The sequence below is a fragment of the Coregonus clupeaformis genome, chromosome 8, assembly GCF_020615455.1.
Source record: "Coregonus clupeaformis isolate EN_2021a chromosome 8, ASM2061545v1, whole genome shotgun sequence".
Classification (NCBI taxonomy): domain Eukaryota; kingdom Metazoa; phylum Chordata; class Actinopteri; order Salmoniformes; family Salmonidae; genus Coregonus; species Coregonus clupeaformis.
In genome coordinates this window covers 32,480,727-32,504,731 of record NC_059199.1, presented here as the reverse complement: position 1 = coordinate 32,504,731, position 24,005 = coordinate 32,480,727, and the positions used below count along the sequence as shown (strand labels likewise).

At 42.7% G+C, this 24,005-nt stretch overlaps 1 pseudogene and 2 gene segments (V, D, J or C); 1 reads left to right on the top strand and 2 right to left on the bottom strand.

Annotated features, from left to right (window-relative positions):
- Window positions 1–968: 968 nt before the first annotated feature.
- LOC123491453 lies at window positions 969–1,979 on the bottom strand. The segment is given in 2 exon segments: window positions 969–1,341; window positions 1,941–1,979. Coding segments are annotated over 2 exon segments (276 nt in total).
- A 312-nt stretch (window positions 1,980–2,291) lies between these two features.
- Window positions 2,292–2,934, top strand: LOC123491385. The segment is given in 2 exon segments: window positions 2,292–2,373; window positions 2,496–2,934. Coding segments are annotated over 2 exon segments (390 nt in total).
- An 8,311-nt stretch (window positions 2,935–11,245) lies between these two features.
- LOC123491383 lies at window positions 11,246–13,773 on the bottom strand (annotated as a pseudogene).
- Between the last annotated feature and the right edge of the window lie 10,232 nt (window positions 13,774–24,005).

The following is a 24,005-nucleotide window of genomic DNA, read 5'->3' as shown; positions in this document are numbered from 1 at the left end:
GACCAGTGAGTTTATAGCACATGACTTCAGTATTGGTAACATCATGAAGACCAGTGGGTTTAGAGCATTTTTGTATGTATATTTAACAAGGCAAGTCAGTTAAGAACAAATGACGGCCTACCCCAGACGACGCTGGGCCAATTGTGTGCCACCCTACGGGACACCCAATCCTGCCTGGATTGCGATACAGCCTAGAATCAAACCAGGGTCTGTAGTGACACCTCTGAGATGTAGTGCCTTAGACCGCTGCGCCACTCGGGAGCCACATGTCTCCACCAACCTCCTGTGCTGTAGATATCCTTTTGACTGGTACCATATTTGTCCCAATCAGCCAAGCATTCACTGAGCGAGGTCAATTAACTGAAATGTATTAGTAAAATCATTTTCCATGGCAGAGCTCTTCATTCCTTATGAAAACTAAACAAATTGTAAAGATATCAATGGTAAAACGTATTAAATAATGATATCCAGGCAAACCATTTTAAAGATTGAATGTCTTCATAATTTCAACATGTCAGAACCAACAGCATTACAGCAATAAGGCGCATCACATGTGATATGAAAGCCAAGAAGATCTATGACATCAGAATCAGAGAGATATTCTAGAGCAGGGCTCCCCAACCCTCCTTCCTGGAGATCTACTGTCCTGTAGGTTCAGTCCAACCCTAATTTAGCATATCTGATTCAGCTAGTTAAGGTCTTGTCGAGCAGCTAATAAGTAGAATCAGGTGTGTTAAATTAGAGTTGGACTGAAAACCCACAGCACAGTAGATCACCAGGAAGAAGGTTGGGAAGCCCTGTTCTAGAGTAAGGATTCCCACACAGGGTCTAGCCCAGCACAAGTGTGCTAGTCATAGGAAGCTGCTGAGGGGAGGACGGCTCATAATAACGTCTGGAATGGAGTGAATGGAATGGTATGAAACACATGGAAACCATGTGTTTGAGTTTGATAATATTCAATTTATTGCGTTCCAGCCATAACTATGAGCCGTCCTCCCCAATGAAGGTGCCACCAACCTCCTGTGGTACTAGTAGTGCTGGATCAGTAAGACGAAGAGGCGCTGAGTGCAGAACAGAGTAAAACTGTGGAGTCAGAGAAGGAGCTCATTCGTCAGAACACTGGTCTCTCCTCAGTGTCTCAGAGAGTGGAGACTGGGAGCCCTGGGTGGCCTCACAGGTCACAGAGCTGACCTTCCTCCACTGGTCGACAGGAAGGCTCAGGGTGCTGCTCCAGCTGTAGTGGCCGTCCTTCTCCAGGACCCCAGGGCTCCCGGTCACCTCCCAGGTGCTGCTACTGCTCCTATCCACCTTCCAGCTCAGCTTCCAGTCTGAGGGGAAGCCCTTGACAGGTGGGAAATTAGAGAAAGGGGAGCTATCAATCAATCACCAGACTGATACGGTAATAATGACGCAGCAGTTTTACATCTTAGCTGTAAATTAACACACAGCTTCTGTCTTTCTGTCACAATTTCACTTCCCTTTGAGTAGCTACTGAAGCATATTATAACTACATGATATGACTGAAAATTCATTCAACTGTCTTCAAAAGTTGTACTATTTAAAATGAAAAATATTTCCACATACTTCTCCCTTTTTGTAATGGGATAAAATCCTAGGAATCCAACTGCATTTCATTATTCATTATTATTATTTTAAAGAAAATTCCACAGAATGTATGACCAATTCTTAAATGATCTGTTTAAAATAAATCTATGCTGAGGAAATATATTCCAGTTGACTGTAACAATCTAACAATAATATTACATTTAAAGATGCACTACGCAGAAATCATGCCACCATTTCCTGGTTGCTAAAATTCTAATAGTTCACCTAACTTCAGTTTATGTGACAAAACAATCAAGTATAGCGTAAGAGTAGGGCTCTCCAACCATTCAGGATTAGAACCACTCGTTGTATCATTTCGAACTGATACACCCTACTGGTACACTCTGGAACTCAAGTTGATTGGACACATTCATGTTCCCCGTTCCCCACTGAACTTTCAACAGTATGAAAACTGATTTGTACTATGTTTATACATCTAATCATATTGTATCAACTAACCATAAAAATAGCTTGATACAACAATGAAGGAACATGTCAGTAGAAATACATTTTTGTAATGAGTTTCAGACAACACATGGAGGTGGATTTCAGAACTTTTCTTAATGACAGTGCAATTATTTGCCCAGGAGGAACATTTACATAGAGAGCGACTTTGCATTGGCATCACATGCTTCAGTGCTCTGGGAGTGTTTATAGCCCTGTATGTTGAACACTTCATGTGAGATCTGTATTTCATTTAAACAGAACCCATGGCAACCATGACTTTGATCACCATCTTCATCTGGACTCTGATCTGTTACACACAAGGTGAGAGACATTTTGAACATTTTCAGAATGCAAGCATCATGTTGTAAATGATGAATTAGGGTTATAATCTTCCAAATATTTTACCATCCTATATGTCAAATGTTCCTTATTTTTCTCTGCAGGGTCTTGGGGTCAGTATGTATTGACTCAGTCTGCAGCTCAGTCAGTCCAGCCTGGTCAAACTGTCTCTATTGACTGTAGCGCCAGTAGTAAAGTTAGTCAGTACTCTGGCTCACAGTATTACCTGGCCTGGTACCATCAGAGGTCTGGAGAAGCTCCTAAACTCCTGATCTATCGCACATCAGAAAAGCATACTGGAGTTTCCACCAGGTTCAGTGGCAGTGGGAGAGGAAATGGTGTTGACTTCACTCTGACCATCAGTGAAGTCCAGGCTGAGGATACAGGAGTTTACTACTGTCAGAGTCACCACAGTGGTCCTGTGTTCACACAGTGATTTAGAGCCGCACAAAAACCTCCCTCAGTCAGAGTGCACTGCTGCAGCTGGGACCTACTGCAGGTGCTCAGGGCGAAGACAATGACATGCGTCAGTGAGTACTGCTGTACAAACACTCAACCCACTGGGAAAAACTGGTTGAATCAATGTTTCCACGTCATTTAAACCAAACAAATCTATGTGATGAAGTTGAATCAACGTGGAAATCTGATTGGATTTGCAAAAAGTCATCAGCGTAAGGGCATTTAGTCTTTTTTTCACCCAACTTTTAACCTAAAAACAATGACATGGTAACATTTGTTGTTGATTTCACATTGAATTCACAGTTAGTTGGCAACTCAACCAAATGTAATTGAAAACTAGACGTTGAACTGATGTCTGTGCCCATTGGGAACCTACCATTCATTATACGCTGTGACCACAGGAGTATTGTATCAAATATTACCCCACTACAGTATGGTACAGCACCACTGTGGTCTCCATCTTGTACAGTAAATATACAGTGAAAAGACTATAGACAGACAGTGCAACCAGTGCTCCCATAATAAACACAAGCCTCCTCACACTCAGTCATTTAAACACTATGGGCCGTTACATGATATCTATAGATCTGAAGCAAACCTGCAAGAAACCCCTTCCACCAAATAGAACTAACATTTAGATGCACTATAAATGTTCTCTCTCATTCAAATAATGAACCTGAGACTGTAGAGTCAGATATGATGTTAAGCCCATAGAGAATGACATCATCTCTTGGTGGTGATGGTCATGGAGCCAATAGTGTTCCTCTGTGGAGGAAGGCCTGCTCTGGTGATGCTGGGAAACACTAGCAATAACATATCTCCCTTTAGTCTGTGCTGCTCACCCCCAGCTGCTACTGGAACGGTAAAATACACTGAACAAAAATATAAACAACAATTTCAAAGATTTTACTGAGTTACAGTTCAAATAAGGAAATCAGTCAATTTAAATAATTCATTAGGCCCTAATCTATGGATTTCACATGACTGGGAATACAGACATGCATCTGTTGGTCACAGATACCTTTAAAAAAAAAAGGGAGGGGCGTGGATTAGAAAACTAGTCAGTATCTGGTGTGACCACCATTTGCCTCATACAGCATGACACATCTCCTTCACATAGAGTTTATCAGGCTGTTGATTGTGGGCTGTGGAATGTTGTCCCACTCCTCTTCAATGGCTGTGCGAAGTTGCTGGATATTGGCGGGAACTGGAACACGCTGCCATTCACATTGATCCAGAGCATCCCAAATGTGCTTGATGGGCCCTGTGCAGCTCTGATGGTAGAGCATGGCGCTTGCAACGCCAGGGTTGTGGGTTCGTTTCCCACGGGGGGCCAGTATGAAAAAAAAACTAACTGTAAGTCACTCTGGATAAGAGCGTCTGCTAAATGACTAAAATGTAAAATATAAATGTCTGGTGAGTATGCAGGCCATGGAAGAACTGGGACATTTTCAGCTTCCAGGAATTGTGTACAGAACCGTGTGACAAGGGGCCATGCATTATCATGCTGAAACATGAGGTGATGGAGGCGGATGAATGGCACAACAATGGGCCTCAGGATCTCATCACAGTATCTCTGTGCATTCAAATTGCCATCGATAAAATGCAATTGTGTTCATTGTCCGTAGCTTATGCCTGCCTATAACATAACCCTACCCCCACCATGGGGCACTCTGTTCACAATGTTGACATCAGCAAACCGCTCACCCACACAACGCCAAACACTGCTGTCTGCCATCTGCCCGTACAGTTGAAACCGGGATTCATCCATGAAAAGCACACTTCTCCAGCGTGTCAGTGGCCATCGAAGGTGAGCATTTACCCACTGAAGTCAGTTATGACGCCGAACTGCAGTCAGGTCAAGACCCTGGTAAGGATGACGAGCATGCAGATGAGCTTCCCTGAGACGGTTTCTGACAGTTTGTGCAGAAATTATTTGGTTGTGCAAACCCACAGTTTCATCAGCTATCCCGCAGGTGAAGAAGCCGGAGTTCCTGGCCTGGCGTGGATACACGTGGTCTGCGGTTGTGAGGCCGGTTAGACGTACTGCCAAATGATTTAAAATGGCATTGGAGGCGGCTTATGGTAGAGAAATTAACATTACATTCTCTGGCAACAGCTCTGGTGGACATTCCTGCAGTCAGCATGCCAATTGCACGCTCCTTCAAAACTTGAGACATCTGTGGCATTGTGTTGTGTGACAAAACTGCACATTTTAGAGTGGCCTTTTATTGTCCCAAGCACAAGGTGCGCCTGTGTAATGATCATGCTGTTTAATCAGCTTCTTGATATGCCACACCGGTCAGGTGGATGGATTATCTTGGTAAAGCAGAAATGCTCACTAACAGGGATGTAAACAAAATTGTACACACAATTTGAGAGAAATAAGCTATTTGTGCGATTGAAAAATGTCTGAGATCTTTAATTTCAGCTCATGAAACATGGGACCAACACTTTAGATGTTACGTTTATATATTTTTTCAGTATATATAAATATATATGCCATTTAGCAGACGCTTTTATCCAAAGCTAAATGTGTGTGTCAAAGGTCCTTTTGGTTCTGGGTTGAGCAGGCAGAGTATACCCCAGTTTCAACATTTAATAAATAATTGGGCATGGTTTACAATTTAACCTTTACAGTAGTGGCCTTTCTCACTGGACCAGGAACATTCACAAACCTTGCAATTTAAAATAGAACTAACAAACAATCAAAGAAACAAAAAGCCACAGGAGGTGGTGCAGTCCAGGAGTCAGGCGTCCATCTTGTTTTCCTCAAACTAACAAGACTCCATTTCCCACATGCCACCGGAAACCACCATACATCTGGATTGCATCACTTCCTTTGGGTTAATGAGGCACCTAGTCACACCTGAGACACTCTTACCCACTTTTCTTGAGGAAGCGCCCTGGATCCCAGCCGCATGGCGCCCAGCTCCCTCTCCCAGGGGCCGATGACAGTAGCGGCATGATGCGTTCCTCCTCTGTAGAGGACGCCAATGGTTGACAGCGATGATTGATTGACCACAAGAGTCTTTGAGTGGTAAGGCGAAAGCAACCAACTGTAGACGGAAGTCAAGGACCGTGTTCGAGTGGATCAAAACGGTAATGTATCATGGGTAAATTGTGAATAACTGTCTGATCTACAAATAATAATGAGTAGTTATTTATGATGGAAGGTGATTTGTAGATCAGTCTGTCGGCAGTCACCTGCACTGTCGCAGGCAATGTCGAACAAGCAAAAGGAGTAAAGTTTGGGAAGGCATCTGCGACAGCCGAAAGTCGGGTAGTTGACAACTCAACCAAATGTAAATCAAAACTAGACGTTGAACTGATGTATGTTCCCAGTGGGAACCTACCATTCATTATACACTGTGACCACAGGAGTATTGTATCAAATATTACACCACTACAGTATTATACAGCACCACTGTGGTCCCCAGTACCGGGGCTGAAGTGAACAGAACCCTCGGGTTACTGAAGGCCCTGTCGGCCTCAGCAGACCAGCGGAGACGGACGGCCCACCCTTCAACAGAGATGTGATGGGAGCTGCGACCTTGCCAAAGCCCTGGATAAACCAAAAGTGGGATGTTTGAAATGTAGTTTCTCTACCCTTATCGCCCTTATCTTGCCACTAGATGACAGAATTGAAGCATGTACAGTGCATTCGGAAAGTATTCAGACCCCTTGACCTTTTCCACATTTTGTTACATTAAAGCCTTATTGTAAAATGGATTAAATTGTTTTCCCCCCTCATCAACCTACGAACCATACCCCATAATGACAAAGCAAAAACAGGTTTTTAGATTTTTTTGCAAATGTATTCAAAATAAAAAACAAAAATAACTTATTTACATAAGTATTCAGACCCTTCACTATGAGTCTCGTAATTGAGCTCAGGTGCATCCTGTTTCCATTGATCATCCTTGAGATGTTTCTACAACTTGATTGGAGTACACTTGTGGTAAATTTAATTGATTGGACATGATATGGAAAGGCACACGCCTGTCTATGTAAGGTCTCACAGTTGACAGAGCATCTGAGAGCAAAAACCAAGCCGTAGAGCTCCGAGACAGGATCGTGTCAAGGCACAAATCTGGGGAAGGGTACCAAAACATTTCTGAAGCATTGAAGGTCCCCAAGAACACAATGGCCTCCATCATTCTTAAATGGGCGAAGTTTGGAACCACCAAGTCTCTTCCTAGAGCTGGCCGCCCGGCCAAACTGAGCAATCGGGGGAGAAGGGCCTTGGTCAGGGAGGTGACCAAGAACCCGATGGTCACTCTGACAGAGCTCCAGAGTTCCTCTGTGGAGATGGGAGAACCTTCCAGAAGGAGAACCATCTCTGCAGCACTCCACCAATCAGGCCTTTATGGTAGAGTGGCCGACGGAAGCCAGTCCTTGGTAAAAAGCACATGACAGCGTGCTTGGTGTTTGCCAAAAGGCACCTAAAGGACTCTCAGACCATGAGAAACAAGATTCTCTGGTCTGATGAAACCAAGATTGAACTCTTTGGCCTGAATGCCAAGCGTCACGTCTGGAGGAAACCTTGCACCATCCCTATGGTGAAGCATGGTGGTGGCAGCATCATACTGTGGGGATGCTTTTCAGAGGCAGGGACTGGGAGAATAGTCAGGATCGAGGGAAAGATAAACGGTGCAAAGTACAGAGAGATCCTTGATGAAACCCTGCTCCAGAGCAAACAGGACCTCAGACTGGTGCGAAGGTTCACCTTCCAACAGGACAACGACCCTAAGCCCACAGCCAAGACAACGCAGGAGTGGCTTCGGCACAAGTCTCTGAATGTCCTTGAGTGGCCCAGCCAGAGCCTGGACTTGAACCCGTTCGAACATCTCTGGAGAGAACTGAAAATAACTGTGCAGCGACGCTCCCCATTCAACCTGACAGAGCTTGAGAGGATCTGCAGAAAAGAGTGGGAGAAACTCCTCAAATACAGGTGTGACAAGCTTGTAGCGTCATACCCAAGAAGACTCGAAGGCTGTAATCGCTGTCAAATGTGCTTCAACAAAGTACTGAGTAAAAGGTCTGAATAATTACAGTACCAGTCAAAAGTTTGGACACACCTACTCTTTCCATGGTTTTTCTTTATTTTTACTATTTTCTACATTGTAGAAAATAGTGAAGACATCAAAACTATGAAATAACACATATAGAATCATGTAGTAACCAAAAATGTGTTAAACAAAATATAATAGATTTTACGTTTGAGAATCTTCAAATAGCCACCCTTTGCCTTGATGACAGCTTTGCACACTCTTGGCATTCTCTCAACCAGCTTCACCTGGAATGCTTTTCCAACAGTGTTGAAGGAGTTCCCACATATACTGAGCACTTGTTGGCTGCTTTTTTCTTCACTCTGCGGTCCGACTCGTCCCAAACCATCTCAATTGGGTTGAGGTCGGGGGATTCTGGAGGCCAGGTCATCTGATGCAACACTCCATCACTCTCCTTCTTGGTAAAATAACCCTTACACAGCCTGGAGGTGTGTTGGGTCATTGTCCTGTTGAAAAACAAATGATAGTCCCACTAAGGCCAAACCAGATGGGAGGGCGTATCAATGCAGAATGCTGTGGTAGCCATGCTGGTTAAGTGTGCCTTGAATTCTAAATAAATCACAGACAGTGTCACCAGCAAAGCACCCCCACACCAGAACACCTCCTCCTCCATGCTTTACGGTGTGAAATACACATGCGGAGATCATCCGTTCACCCACACCACGTCTCACAAAGCCACGGCTGTTGTAACCAAAAATCTCCAATTTGGACTCCAGACCAAAGGAAACATTTCCACCGGTCTAATGTCCATTGCTCGTGTTTCTTGGCCCAAGCAAGTCTCTTCTTCTTATTGGTGTCCTTTAGTAGTGGTTTCTTTGCAGCAATTCGACCATGAAGGCCTGATTCACACAGTTTCCTCTGAACAGTTGATGTTGAGATGTGTCTGTTACTTGAACTCCGTGAAGCATTTATTTGGGCTGCAATTTTTGAGGCTGGTAAGTCTAATGAACTTATCCTCTGCAGCAGAGGTAACTCTGGGTCTTCCATTCCTGTGGCGGTCCTCATGAGAGCCAGTTTCATCATAGCGCCTGATGGTTTTTGGGACTGCACTTGAAGAAACTTCAAAAGTTTTTGAAATGTTCTGTATTGACCGACCTTTACATCTTAAACTAATGATGGACTGTTGTTTCTCTGGTTATTTGAGCTGTTCTTGCCATACTATGGACTTGGTCTTTTACCAAATAGGGCTACCTTCTGTATACCCCCCCCCCCCAACTTGTCACAACACAACTGATTGTCGGAAACGCATTAAGAAGGAAAGAAATTCCACAAATTAACTGTTAAGAAGGCACACCTGTTAATTGAAATGCATTCCAGGTGACTACCTCATGAAGCTGGTTGAGAGAATGCCAAGAGTGTGCAAAGCTGTCATCAAGGCAAAGGGTGGCTACTTTGAGGAATCTCAAATCTCAAATATATTTTGATTTGTGTAACACTTTTTTGGTTACTACATGATTCCATATGTATTACTTTATTGTTTTGATGTCTTCACTATTATTAATCAATGTAGAATGAGTAGGTGTGTCCAAACTTTTGACTGGTATTGTATATAAATTTTCTCCATTATTATTATTATTATTTATTTATCATTATTCCGATTTTTCAGGGGTTGCAGCAGCACCCTCAGCACCCCTACTTCCCGCGGGTATGCCTGACACCTAAAGGTACTCATTACATTTCGAATGCGCTTAGCAGCACAGAATTTTGCCTCTGATCTGGTGGACTCACTGAACACAAATGCTTCATTTGTAAATTATGTTGGAGTGTTGGAATGTGCCCCTGGCTATCCATAAAATAATAAATCAAGAAAATCGTGCTGTCTGGTTTCTTTAATATAAGGAATATGAAATTATTTTTTACTTTTGATACTTAAGTATATTCGAGCAATTACATGTACTTTTAATACTTATGTATATTTAAAACCCAAATACTTTTAGACCTTTACTCAAGTAGTTTTTTACTGGGTATCACGACTTCCTCCGAAGCTGCCTCCCCTCCTTGTTCGGGCAGGCTTCGGCGTTCGTCGTCACCGGCATACTAGCCATTGCCGCTCCATATCTCATCATTCCATTTGTCTTGTCTTGTCATTACACACACCTGGTTCATATCCCCTCATTAGTACGTATAAGTGTTCCCTCTGGCCCCCTTGTCCTTGTGGGTGATTGTTTTATGTGAGTTGAGTGTAGCTCGGTTGAGCTACCCGTACCTCGTATTTCCGGGGTATATTGTTCCCCGTGTGCCTGTATTTTTTGTCGCTACCCAGCGTAACTGTGTCCTATGGATTAAACTCTGTATTCTGTGATTTACCCTCCTGCGCCTGATTCTTTCAAATTACACTCTCACACTGGGTGACTTTCACTTTTACTTGAGTCATTTTCTATTTAGGTATCTTTACTTTTACTCAAGTATGACAATTTGGTACTTTTTCCACCACTGCCCATAACCCTAACCCTATCTTAAAGTCGCTCTGGATTAGAGCATCTGCTAAATGACTGAAATGTAATGTCAACCAGTTATCCCCAAAATCATTTATTTAGAGCAGGCAAATAGGGGTCCCATCACCCCTGCTCTTTTGTCCTCAACAAACCTCAACCTTTTGGGTTGCTGACTCTGGGTTTGTATAGCCTGTACTTTCTAGGTATCCAGAGGTAAGCCTCGATTGGTTCTTTTGGTGATCTAGCTCCCTTCAAGGTCGACCTCCATTGGTCAAAGCTTAAATTGTATTTCTTCTGTCAGCGTTCCCATGCATAAATAAATATATTTTATTATAAATATTTTATTTATTTATCCTACAGTGCATGTACTTCTGATTTGGTTCAGAGGCGCTCCAACTTCCCATTAAGTGTTGGACTATTTTGTCATACTTGTGAAGTTGCCTCATTGTATGTCAAAATCTTGACAGGTATTTGAACAGTGAGCACAATGGAAAAACACTCTCTAGATCTATGCAACAACATTTCAGAACATGTCAGACATTGAACTTTCAACAGTATGAAAATTGATGTGGACTATGTTGATATATCTCCATAGAGAGCAGCTTTGCATCAGTCCTTCTCTCTCTGCAGGGTCTTGGGGTCAGTATGTATTGACTCAGTCTGCAGCTCAGTCAGTCCAGCCTGGTCAAACTGTCTCTATTGACTGTAGCGCCAGTAGTAAAGTTAGTCAGTACTCTGGCTCACAGTATTACCTGGCCTGGTACCATCAGAGGTCTGGAGAAGCTCCTAAACTCCTGATCAAATATATGATGTTATGACAGACTAAGCTGTTAAAAATGTTTGCTTGAATCATTGACAACAGTAGCTGAAAGAATGCACACATGAGAGTGAATTCAGTCAGTTTATTAGAAATTAAAGGTGGCAAATATGCAAATAGGCCAAAAACATCAGTATTGATTCTCAATAGGCCCATGTAAAGGAATGGTCCATTCCATTGAAAACATTATTTCTCTATAGTAATTAGATTGATTACATGTAGTGAATTTGATCGCTGATTTAGACGGAAGCAGTACCAACTAACTGTGCTAAACCACTGTTACAGAGACCTTCAGTGGTAAGATCTTTAGAGAGTGGAGTTCACAGTAATTACCAATAAATGGAGAGACTCTCTCTGTAAAATGTTGTGTGAACGTGTGTAGACGTGTGTTATTATCAGGGTCAGAGAATGACAGCTTTCCTCTGTCCCAGTCCAGATGCACTCTGATCCTCTTAGGTTTCTGTATCAATGTGATATCAGTGGGTGGATCAGGTGGGAATAATGCCCAGTATTTACCTTCATAATATCCAACACTCCAGTATCCACTCTTTATCAATCCAGACCTCTGGACAGTGTCTGTGATCACACCTATGGTCCAGTTTTCACTCTCCCCAACCTCAACAAGCCAGCTGTGTGTCCCTGAGTTAAATCCCTCAGAGGCCAGGACAAACTGAAGGTGATCAAACCTCTCTGGGTTGACAGGAAGCGACTGTATAGGATCACTGTCTCTCACACTGGTCAGATCTTCAGACAGGCATAGACGTGGGTGGGCAGTATTAGGGTCCAGAGTCACAGAAGCTGAACATAGAGATTAGATTACAACTACAGATTAAAATTGACAAGGGCTGGGTTTCTGCTTTCAATGTTTTTTTACATTTTAAATAACACCACAGCGCCCTCTAGCTTGTAAAAATTTGGAAACGTTGACCCATTCGAATATAGTAATGCATCAGGATTCACAGAGAGAGATACTTTGTTTATCTGTTTTTATCTTTGATTTGTTTATCTGTTTTTATCTTTGATTTGAATCCTGGCCAAAGTCTTATAGAAGTTGTGTTCATTGGGCCAAAATGTTATTGTTTAATTACTTACTATATTGAACAATCTCCTGCATCTTCTCCCAGACTTTGAACTGCAGGTTGCCCAGGTGCTTTGCCACATTGATCAGTGGACCTGAAACCCTCTCTGGATCCGGCACTGTGTACTGGGTTCTGGAAAACATTTAGGAGTCATTGATGCTGTGGGGTTGGGTTCAGAACCACAGAGAAGATAGAGACAGGACACAACTAACTTACCTTTTCACTGTGGCCTTGTAGTTCTGTAGAAAAAAAACAAAATAGCAAATTACCAATCAATGTAATCACTAAAATCAATGAGATCAATTTAGTTAATCAAGTATCACAAATAATGTATACATGGATATTAGTTCTTACCTGCAAGAATGGGATGTCTTCAGCTCTCAACTCCTCTTCTATGGCTCTGATTGTGTCTGAAAGTGATGATATCTCTCTGCACATCTCTTCAATCTTCTCCTTCACCATCTTACTCTTCTGCTCCTCTTCCTCCCACAGTGCAGCTATACTCTCTGCCTCTTCATCTCTTAGAAACTAATGAAGCTTTTCAAACTCCTTCTTAATCTGCTTCTCTGTGTGCTGAGCCTGGCTCTGGAGACAGTAAGAGGAATATTTGATAGACCACAGAGTTTATGTGAAGGGGTAGGTTACTGTAGTTTAACATTGTTACATTACTCAGCATTCTTACCTTAATATTCTCTGCTGTTTGATCACAGGATTGTATAACTTTGTTAAAGGCCTTCAGGTTTCCATGTAAGGGTTTTAGTGCAGTCTGGAGTTTCTCCTAAAATTGGTAGTGGTTGTAGTGAGCTATTTTTGAAATACCCACATGAAACACGGACAACTTGTTTTACTCATTTTCATGAAATGGACCTTTGAACTTTCTGACCTCAAATACAAACTTGAAAATATAAAATCGTACACCTTTAAAAAAACTTTTCTATCAATGCAGTTTCCCCAACAACACAATTAACCACCAGTGACCAGCTTAAACCATCCAAGTAAAAAATAATATAATCATTACAATGTTATTTTTTTCATACCTTATAATTCTCGGCAGCTTTATCTATCTGACAAAAGCTGTGGTTGGTGTGTTTTTTTAAGGCCTTACACTTTAAACACAGTGGCTGTTTATCCTCTAGACAGAAGAGCTTTAGCTTCTCGTTATGCAGACTGCAGAGCACCTCAGACTCAGTTGTATCTTCCCGACCCCTCTCCTGTAAGACAGCCTCACACTGCCTCTTCAGATTCAGATCAAATGGAAGCTCCAGCGATGATCTTCTTCTACAGAGAGGGCATACCAGCATGTCCTTATGTTTCCACAGTTCCAACAAGCAGACTTTACAGATTCTGTGTCTACACGACAGGATGACCGGGTCCCTGAAGATGTCACGGCACACAGAACAGGAGAGATCCTCCTCTGGGAGAGAGACTATGGAAGCCATTTTTAGGAAATCACATCGCACAACGCCTGTATGATTAGCAGTTTAGAATATCAGTGTCAATGTAAAATCCTTCTGCTTGAGTCCTGCACTGAACTTTGCACCCTAGCAATACAGGTTGAGGTTTGTGTGTGTGTGTGTGGGTTTGTGTTCTTCATTGTCATGGCTTGTCTCCAAGTTCCAACTCCAAGCTCCAAGTCCACCACTGTGTCTTAACCACTTTATGGCTTGATTCACAGTCACATGAACTGTAAATTGCTTTATGCCCCAGTGCTATCAAACAAATTCATTTCCCTGTTCTTATTCCTTTTGTGAGTTGAGAACTGTATAAGGATGTTTGCTGGTACTTTTACAGTTAACACATACTGTATTCAGTACATATTGCTCAGACGGGAATCAAAATCCTGGTGTTACCTGTCCCGAATAATTATCCTATCAACTGAGCTATCTAAACTAGGGGACAGAAATCGGAAACTAACATTTCAGGTGACCACATCATATGATATAGCAATCTGATGCCTGACTGTGCTGTTGATGATATCACATATAGGATGATAAGATATTTTCAAGATTAGAAGTTTACATGTTGCTTATAGTATACAAAACATGTTCTCTCACCTCTCACCTTGTGTGTAAGAAGATGGTGATCAAACTGAAGGGGCTATAAACACTCCCAGAGCACTGAAGCATGTGCTGCCAATGTAAAGTGTCTCTCTATCTCTGTAAACGTTTCTCCTGGGCAAATAAAAGTTCTGAAGTCTTAAAAACATAAAGAATTTATAGTCACAAAAATCTCTCTTTATTCAAAAAATGTGACGTACAAGTTTCAGTTGCCAGGAATTAACTTTTTTGCTACATCAAATTGTAGCTAATTTTGATGATTTGATGTACCCGAGTTGGGACTGATATTAATATATTTGATATGGTCCCATAATAAAATCTAGTATTATGATATTATGCAAAATGAGGAGATATATAAACATAGTCAACAACAGTTTTCATACTGGGGAATGTGAATGTGTCCAATATGCTGGAGTTCTATAATATACCAGCAGGGGGGATCAGTTACAAAGCAGCATTAAGACTGCTGGGTGATACCTATCATGCGTGGACCTCATTTATATATATATTTTTTTTTCTATCAGAAAAAGAACATGTTTGACTTTCAGAAAAACATGGTGGTCAAGCTCAGGCACTTAAATCCTAATAATTATAGGTGGATTGTTCACAAATGGACCATGACATATTTCCAACCTGTTAGGGACTAGTGCTGAGTAAATAAGGCATACTTTTAGGACTGCTGAATACCAACTATCAATCAGTTAGATCATATATGTTCAGGTAGAGATACCTTGAGAAGCAACAGCTGCTCCCTATAGAGTACCACAGTATGAGTCATAATACCCATAAAACCTAGCCTTCAAACAAGGAAATGGTTTCAATCGTCTTTTCCACCATTAATTTTTTCCCATAGGGGATTTTAGAAACACTTAAAATAAGGGCTGTGTTTTGTGTAGGCTTACCCTGGTGTGATGTTTGGTAACCGTTTAAATCTCTCTAGGACAAGGTGACTTTTATCAATATATTCACCTGTATTGATGAGAGATATTTTAAGTAGGATTATAAAATAATTAAGAAAGATTTTGAATACTTTACTATTTAATGGCTTATATTTCTCATGGAAATTGATAAATAGCACCTGGGGACATGGCAAAATTGCCTACATCCACTAAAAACTAAATGCATAAAATTGTTAAAATTCACTTTGAGACAGAGCCGCCAGAAAACATGTGGCGAGACAGCATTTGCCCCTAGTACTTTTCAATCTGGTGTAGCGCCGCCACACCACTTTCAAAGCAGCAGCACTGAACGTGTTTACCAGACGTATTAGTTCACGTCATAGAAATACATATAAAAATGTTTTGCAATGAAAAAGAAAACAGGCATTTCTTATTGGACAAGTTGAGATAGTACGTCACCACAGTTTGCCTCTGTCCCTACAAGTGCTGCACTATAGTATGGGCTGGTTAATTAGCCATACTGTAAGCCAGACATCTGTATAGATATCCTATCTTTTCATTCAAAATCTTTCTCTCAAGCCGCCAGTTCTGGTTAAAGACCGCACATAGGCTACACACTTGCCAGTAGACGGGAAAGCCCTCAATGAGCTATGCTATCACAGAAGGGATCAGTTGTCAACATTTCTTCAACCAGCCTTTCTCCGCTCGCTGGAGAACTAAATGAGGAAAGAAGTGGAGATCGGATCATGCAAACACACATAGAGATATGATTCTGAAAGTAAAGCACGCTTTAGTTGACAAAGTAACTATAATAATATTACCCAATTTGAAAAGGTAACGCGTTACTTTACTCCGCTACTCATAAAATCTGATTATGTAACATTACCCCCAACACTGTTGTCTAGTGAATCAAATCCTGTCCCTGAGATTTCACGTGGTAACCCCCACGCTCGCTGTGACAGGTGGATTCACTTGTCAGTCACAGTGGTCTCCTAGCTACAGCCTAAAGCAGTGTTTCCCAACCCAGGTCCTCGAGTACCCCAACAGTACACATTTTTTATGTAACCCTGGACAAGCATACCTGATTCAACTTGTCAATTAATCATTAAGCCCTCAATTAGTTGAATGAGGTGTGTTTGTCAAGGGCTACAACAAAACTGTGTACTGTTGGGGGTACTCAAGGACCAAGGTTGGGAAACACTGGACAGAGCCTCATCAACCGTGCTTCTCAACAACTATTTCTGGTTGTACCATAGAGATAGATAGAGGACTCATCTTGGTATCTGTGCCATTATAGCATCTGCGTGAATCAGGCCTCCATGGTCGAATTGCTGCAAAGAAATCACTACTAAAGGACACCAATAATAAGAAGAGACTTGCTTGGTGCCAAGAAACATGAGCAATGGACATTAGACCGGTGGAAATGTGTCCTTTGGTCTGGAGTCCAAATTGGAGATTTTTGGTTCCAACTGCCGTGTCTTTGTGAGACTCGGTATGGGTGAACGGATGATCTCCGCATGTGTAGTTCCCACTGTAAAGCATGGAGGAGGAGATGTTATGGTGTGGGGGTGCTTTGCTGGTGACAATGTCTGTGATATGTTTAGAATTCAAGGGACACTTAACCAGCATGGCTACCACAGCGATACGCCATCCCATCTGGTTTGAGCTTAGTGGGACTATCATTTGTTTTTCAACAGGACAATGACCCAACACACCTCCAGGCTGTGTAAGGGCTATTTGACCAAGAAGGAGAGTGATGGAGTGCTGCATTAGATGACCTGGCCTCCACAATCCCCCGAACTCAACCCAATTGAGATGGTTTGGGATGAGTCAGACCGCAGAGTGAAGGAAAAGCAGCCAACAAGTGCTCAGCATATGTGGGAACTCCTTCAAGACTGTTGGAAAAGCATTCCAGGTGAAGCTGGTTGAGAGAATGCCAAGAGTGTGCAAAGCTGTGATCAAGGCAAAGGGTGGCTATTTGAAGAATCTCAAATATAAAATATTTGTTTAACACTTTTTTGGTTAACATATGTGTTTTTTCATAGTTTTGATGTCTTCACTATTATTCTGCAATGTGTCCAAACTTTTGACTGGTACTGTATATCTATATATCATGGTGTACAAGACACCTGTCTGATTCGCGGCTGTCTGAGTGGATTAATCCATTGTGGAGGCCATTGGGATGGCACAGTCCATCAGTCTAAGACATGTGCTACTGAAATTGTATATGGTTATATTACACAAGAACAATGGTGCAACGCTAATAAAAATAATACTATTTTATAACAAACACGCTTTCGCCCTCGTTGGATAGCGGTCGCTGCCCACGGTTCTGAAACACATCAGTGCACTGTTGAATTGGCGCCTTATCCTAGACCATGTTGCTATGTGCATAATAGCAAAGTTAACCAGCATATTGGTGTTAAGAATAATGCCGCGGAGGCAGCAGAAGAATGAGGAGATGAGAAAACAGCCCTTGCCTTATTGTCTAAGGAAAGTGAGGAGAGAGGAAACCCGCACTTAATTAATCTATAATCAATAACTGTCACGGATTCAGCCGAGGCTGCTCCTCCTCCTTGCTTGGGCAGGCTTCGGCGTTCGTCGTCACCGGAGTACTAGCTGCTACCGATCCATGTTTCTATGTTCTACTTGTTTTGTCTGATTGTTCACACCTGTTTCCCATTATGTATAGATTTCTTCCCTATTTAACCCTCTGGCTCCCACTGTGTTTTGTGCGTGTTTGTTATTGTATGGTTGTCGTCTGGTGAGCGGGTTTGTTCCTTCCTGCGTGGAGGTTATGTTCTTTACGTTTACTACGAGTAAAGTAAGTTTTCGATTAGCTCTGTGTCCTGCGCCTGACTTCGTCCTACCGCATCACACTGACAGCCTGACAATAACCTAGCTGTTAAATGTGCCTGGCTTTATAAGTCATAATTTCTACAGAAATAAGACAGATCCTGCTTCTTTTGCCTGTTTGATTGTTTGTTCAATAGCCTACTGTTTCCGTGAGCACCAAGCCTCACGCAACGACATGTCAACTAAACAATTTCACAAATTCGGCTGTTTTTAATCTTTGCTTTGCTGTAATAAAGGCTTTACACGTTTTTTTTCCGTTAGAACAGCCTCTGGTATTATTTATAATTTATTTAGTATTTACACTGTACCCAAATTGCAAGGAAAATTATTATAATAATAACGCACCTTTTTCTTGATCGCCTTCTTATTGTTATTATTACTATTATTATTATCATTATAATAAGTAATTCCATTATAATTTGTATGCTTAGTATAGCAGCCTTGTATAACCACCATTGAGCTGTAGGCCTAAGAGCACATCCTGTTAAGTCTTAATACCGTAACTTAGGCCTATATTTCCATACTTATATAGGCTACTGTATCAATCAATCATTCATTCATTCATGTCATCACACAGCATACAATTAATTCATGATTTGAAATGCAATCTAGCATTTTTGTTTTAAAATAAAGTGAGCCTTGAATAATTAACTTAAACAATAAATAAACCCTACCATTTCAGAAATTGCATTCACAACTAAATGCGACTGTTTTTAGTCTTTGCTGTAATAAAGGCTTAACAAAAAAACGTTACAACAGACTCTCTGGTATACTTTTATTTAGTGTTGTTTATTTTGTTCTAAAAGGTCTGAAAAATTATATCGTCATCTACAGTATACAGCACCTGTTTGGCACACACAATATGCATGCAGCGCTTGCTCCTTACCTGATTTTACTTGATCTCCAACTAGTCACATTTATTCCACACATCTGACTTTCCCTTTACCTCCTGAACAACCTGTAAATATTCCCGTTTCGAGTTTATTTGTCACGTCCTCTGCATCCACGTTCTCTGCATCCATAGCATGTCATAATCACATCAATAAATTGGTTATAACAAACATTGAACACGTAACACATGTGACAGCAAAATGGATGCAGAGGACGTGACAAATAAACTTTTTCCATATGTTGTTACCTTACAGCCTTATTCTAAAATGGATCAAGTAAATAATAGTCCTCATCAACCTACACACAATACCCTATAATGACAAATCGAAAACAGGTTTTTAGACGACAAATCGAAAACAGAAATACCTTATTTACGTAAGTATTGAAACCCTTTGCTATGAGACTCGAAATTGAGCTCAGGTGCATCCTGTTTCCATTGATCATCTTTGAGATGTTTCTACAACTTAATTGGAGTCCACCTGTGGTACATTCAATTGATTGGACAGGATTTGGAAAGGCACACACCTGTCTATATAAGGTCCCACAGTTGACAGTGCATGTCAGAGCAAAAACCAAGCCATGAGGTCGAAAGAAAAGGTTGCTGGGCAGTTTTTCTTGACAGGAACTGCACGATTTGACCATCATTCGTACATCATCAGTGAGGCCTGGCCAATACATGAGAGCTCTGGCATGCGCTAAGGAGCGTTGAATGCCCTGATGTGCAATGTGGAGCCTCTTAAGTACCTCAGCTCTAAAATCTTTGGGAATGATAATACATTTGTTTACCATGAGTAGTCCATCTTCAATGTAAAGAAAGTCTCTGATGTGCCAGTAGAGTTGACGCTTTCAGTGGTGCACCTTTCTTCTTGTCTGGCCATCCATCTCTGTGCAGGTCCCTCAGCAGGTGCATCTCACTGTCTGCATCAGCGACTGCTCTCAGCTGTTGTATAACAGCACCCTCCAGTGGCTGATGTGTGCATAATTGACTTTCTCGTCACTCGTGTCACACTCTTCATGTGTGGCAGTCTGGGGTACAGCCCTGGATAGCGTGTCTGCTATTAACTTGTCTTTACCTGGGGTGTAGACGATGTGAATGTCATATTTCTGTATTTGAAGCAGCATCCTTTGAAGATGGGCAGGCGCCTTTCCAATAGGCTTGGTGATTATAGCCTCAAATGGTTTGTGGTCAGATTGAACTCTGACCTGGACACCATAGACATACTGGTGAAATCTCTTCAGTGCGGACACGATTGCCAGGAGTTCTTTTTCTATCTGGGCATAATTTTGTTCTGCCCCAGACAGAGCTCTGGATGCAAAGGCTATAGGCGGTTTACCTTGCATCAGAACAGCTCCAGGTCTATCTTTGGATGCATCAGCTTGCATTTCAATCTCTTCCTGTGGATTGAAGAGTTTCAGCAGCGGCGCAGTGGAGATGGCTTTTTTCAGTCTCTCCAGTGCTGCTTGTTGTTCTGGGTGCTACTGCCATGCCATGTGTGGTCCTTTGTAACTCAGCTGGTATAGCACGGCGCTTGTAACGCCAGGGTAGTGGGTTCGATCCCCGGGACCACCCATACACAAAAATGTATGCATGCATGACTGTAAGTCGCTTTGGAGAAAAGCGTCTGCTAAGTGGCATATTATTATTATTATGTCCTTCTTGAGGAGCGTTCTGAGTGGTGCAGTGAGTGTGTTACACCGGTACCTCCCTCATGGGGTATTGAATGTGCAGAGATCAGCTGATTGAATGTGCAGAGATCAGCTGATTCCTCATCCAGCTTGATTTCTCATCTATGATAGTGAAGATCTTCTTGCCTGCTAGTTTGCACTGCACATCCTCTGAGGTGGGAATGGAGAAGTGTTGGCGCTGTATGGCCTTGTTCAGGTCCTTTTATTTTCTGTTATCAGTAGGCTGCTCACCCACGCTGTTGGTTTTGTTACTTTGCTGACCACACACCTCTGCTCTTGATTGTCCAATGTCTCTTTCAGCCTGTCAAGCACAGCATATGGGATTTTCCTACATCCATGAACAACAGGAGGGACTTTTGGATCAATGTATATGTGGTGCTGGCCTGGAAACTCACAAGTCCTTTAAACACAGATGCGCTTGAGTAGCTCTTCCTTGGAGCATGGCGGAGCATGGTATGCAACTGTTGCAACTTTTCTGATGAGGTTAAGCTGCACACAGGCCTCTCTGCCTAGTAATGGTGTGTCAGATGCATCTGTAACATAGAACTGTAGATGGGCCTGTTTGTGCCGCGTGTGCACTTGCAATGTCATGATGCCCTTTGGTTTAATGCGGGTGCCTCCATAGGCTATGAGTACAGTCTCAGTCTCTTTCACTTAGAATTGCTTGGGCAATTTGTCTGCTATTGCTTGTGGGAGCACATTAGCTTCAGCTCCTGTGTCTAACTTAAAGTTGACCGTCTGTCCCCCTATATGCAAGTTTGTGTGCCAGACAGCATTTTTTGGCATGCTTGTGTCACTGCACCTATGAACAACATGTCCACTTCCTTGACCTCTGTTTCAACAGGAGCAACATCTGTCCCTGACCTACACACAGCTGCAAAGTGATTTCTCTTGCCACATTTTTTACACTCAACATTGAATGCAGGACACCACTTTGGTTTGTGTCTTTTTTCACATTTGCCACAAGTCTTTGTCTGCTGCTCGCTGGTTGAGCACGCAGCCTGACTTTGTTCTGACTGTGCTTGTGATTGCTTAACATTGCGGCCCCTTTTTTCCATAGCATGCACAAACTGTTCTGTGCTATTGCTAGCTGACATAGCTTTAGCCTGAGCTGATGTAACTTCTTTTGCACGGCATTAGCTAGGGTTAAATCTTAAATGGAGAGTAGTTTCTCTCGTAGTCCACTATCTGTGACGCTAAACATAATTTTGTTCCTTAGCATTAGATCCTCAGTGTCTTTGAACTCACAGCTGCGTGCTCTCAGTTTCAGTTCGATTATAAACTTGTCAATACCTGCCTGTTCATTGAACTTGTGTGCCCAAAACTGATGTCTCTCGAACACAGTATTCCTGCGTGGTGCACTGTAGTTTTCAAATGCTTTCATCACCTCGGCCAGTTTCTTGTTTTCCTGGTCGGCATACAGTGCACTCGGAAAGTATCCAGACCCCTTTACTTTTTCTAAATGTTGTTACGTTATAGCCTTTTTCTAAAATTGAAGAAATACATTTTTCTCATAATCAATCTACACACAAGATCCCATAATGAAAGTCAAAAAGATTAATATAAATACCTTATTTACATAAGGATTCAGACCCTTTGCTATGAGAATCGAAATTGAGCTCAGGTGCATCCTGTTTCCATTGATCATGGAGGAGCGAGAGTTGCACCCCTCCTCAAAAAACCTACACTCGATCCTTCCGATGTCAACAACTACAGACCAGTATCCCTTCTTTCTTTTCTCTCCAAAACTCTTGAGCGTGCCGTCTCTAGCCAACTCTCCTGCTATCTCTCTCAGAATGACCTTCTTGATCCAAACCAGTCAGGTTTCAAGACTGGTCATTCAACTGAGACTGCTCTTCTCTGTGTCACGGAGGCTCTCCGCACTGCTAAAGCTAACTCTCTCTCCTCTGCTCTTATCCTTCTAGACCTATCTGCTGCCTTTGATACTGTGAACCATCAGATCCTCCTCTCCACCCTCTCCGAGTTGGGCATCTCCGGCGCTGCTCACTCTTGGATTGCGTCCTACCTGACAGGTCGCTCCTACCAGGTGGCGTGGCGAGAATATGTCTCCGCACCACGTGCTCTCACCACTGGTGTTCCCCAGGGCTCAGTTCTAGGCCCTCTCCTATTCTCTCTATACACCAAGTCACTTGGCTCTGTCATATCCTCACATGGTCTCTCCTATCATTGCTACGCAGACGACACACAACTCATTTTCTCCTTTCCCCCTTCTGATAACCAGGTGGTGAATCGCATCTCTGCATGTCTGGCAGACATATCAGTGTGGATGTCGGATCACCACCTCAAGCTGAACCTCAGCAAGACGGAGCTGCTCTTCCTCCCGGGGAAGGACTGCCCACTCCATGATCTCGCCATCACGGTTGACAACTCCATTGTGTCCTCCTCACAGAGTGCAAAGAACCTTGGCGTGACCCTGGACAACACCCTGTCGTTCTCCGCCAACATCAAAGCGGTGACCCGATCCTGCAGGTTCATGCTCTACAACATTTGCAGAGTACGACCCTACCTTACACAGAAAGCGGCACAGGTCCTAATCCAGGTACTTGTCATCTCCCGTCTGGATTACTGTACTCGCTGTTTGCTGGGCTCCCTGACTGTGCCATTAAATCCCTACAATTTATCCAGAACGCTGCAGCCCGTCTGGTGTTCAACCTTCCCAAGTTCTCTCATGTCACCCCGCTCCTCCGCACACTCCACTGGCTTCCAGTTGAAGCTTGCATCTACTACAAGACCATGGTGCTTGCCTACGGAGCTGTGAGGGGAACGGCACCTCCTTACCTTCAGGCTCTGATCAGACCCTACATCCAAACGAGGGCACTACGTTCATCCACCTCTGGCCTACTAGCCCCCCTACCTCTACAGAAGCACAGTTCCCGCTCAGCCCAGTCAAAGCTATTCGCTGCTCTGGCACCCCAATGGTGGAACAAGCTCCCCCACAACGCCAGGACAGCGTAGTCACTGACCACCTTCCGGAGACACTTGAAACCCTACCTCTTTTAGGAATACCTGGAATAGTATAAAAGTAATCCTTCTAGAGCCAGGCCCAGCCAATCAGAATGAGATTTTCCCCACAAAAGGGCATTATTACAGACAGAAATCCCCCCCCCCCCCCCCACCACCCCATAAAAAAAGTTGAATGCACCAATTTGTATGTCGCTCTGGATAAGAGCGTCTGCTAAATGACATACATTTTATCATCCTTGAGATGTTTCTACAACTTGATTGGAGTCCACCTGTGGTAAATGTAATTAATTGGACATGATTTAGAAAGGCACACACCTGTCTATATAAGGTCCCACAGTTGACAGTGCATGTCATAGCATAAACCAAGCCATGAGGTCG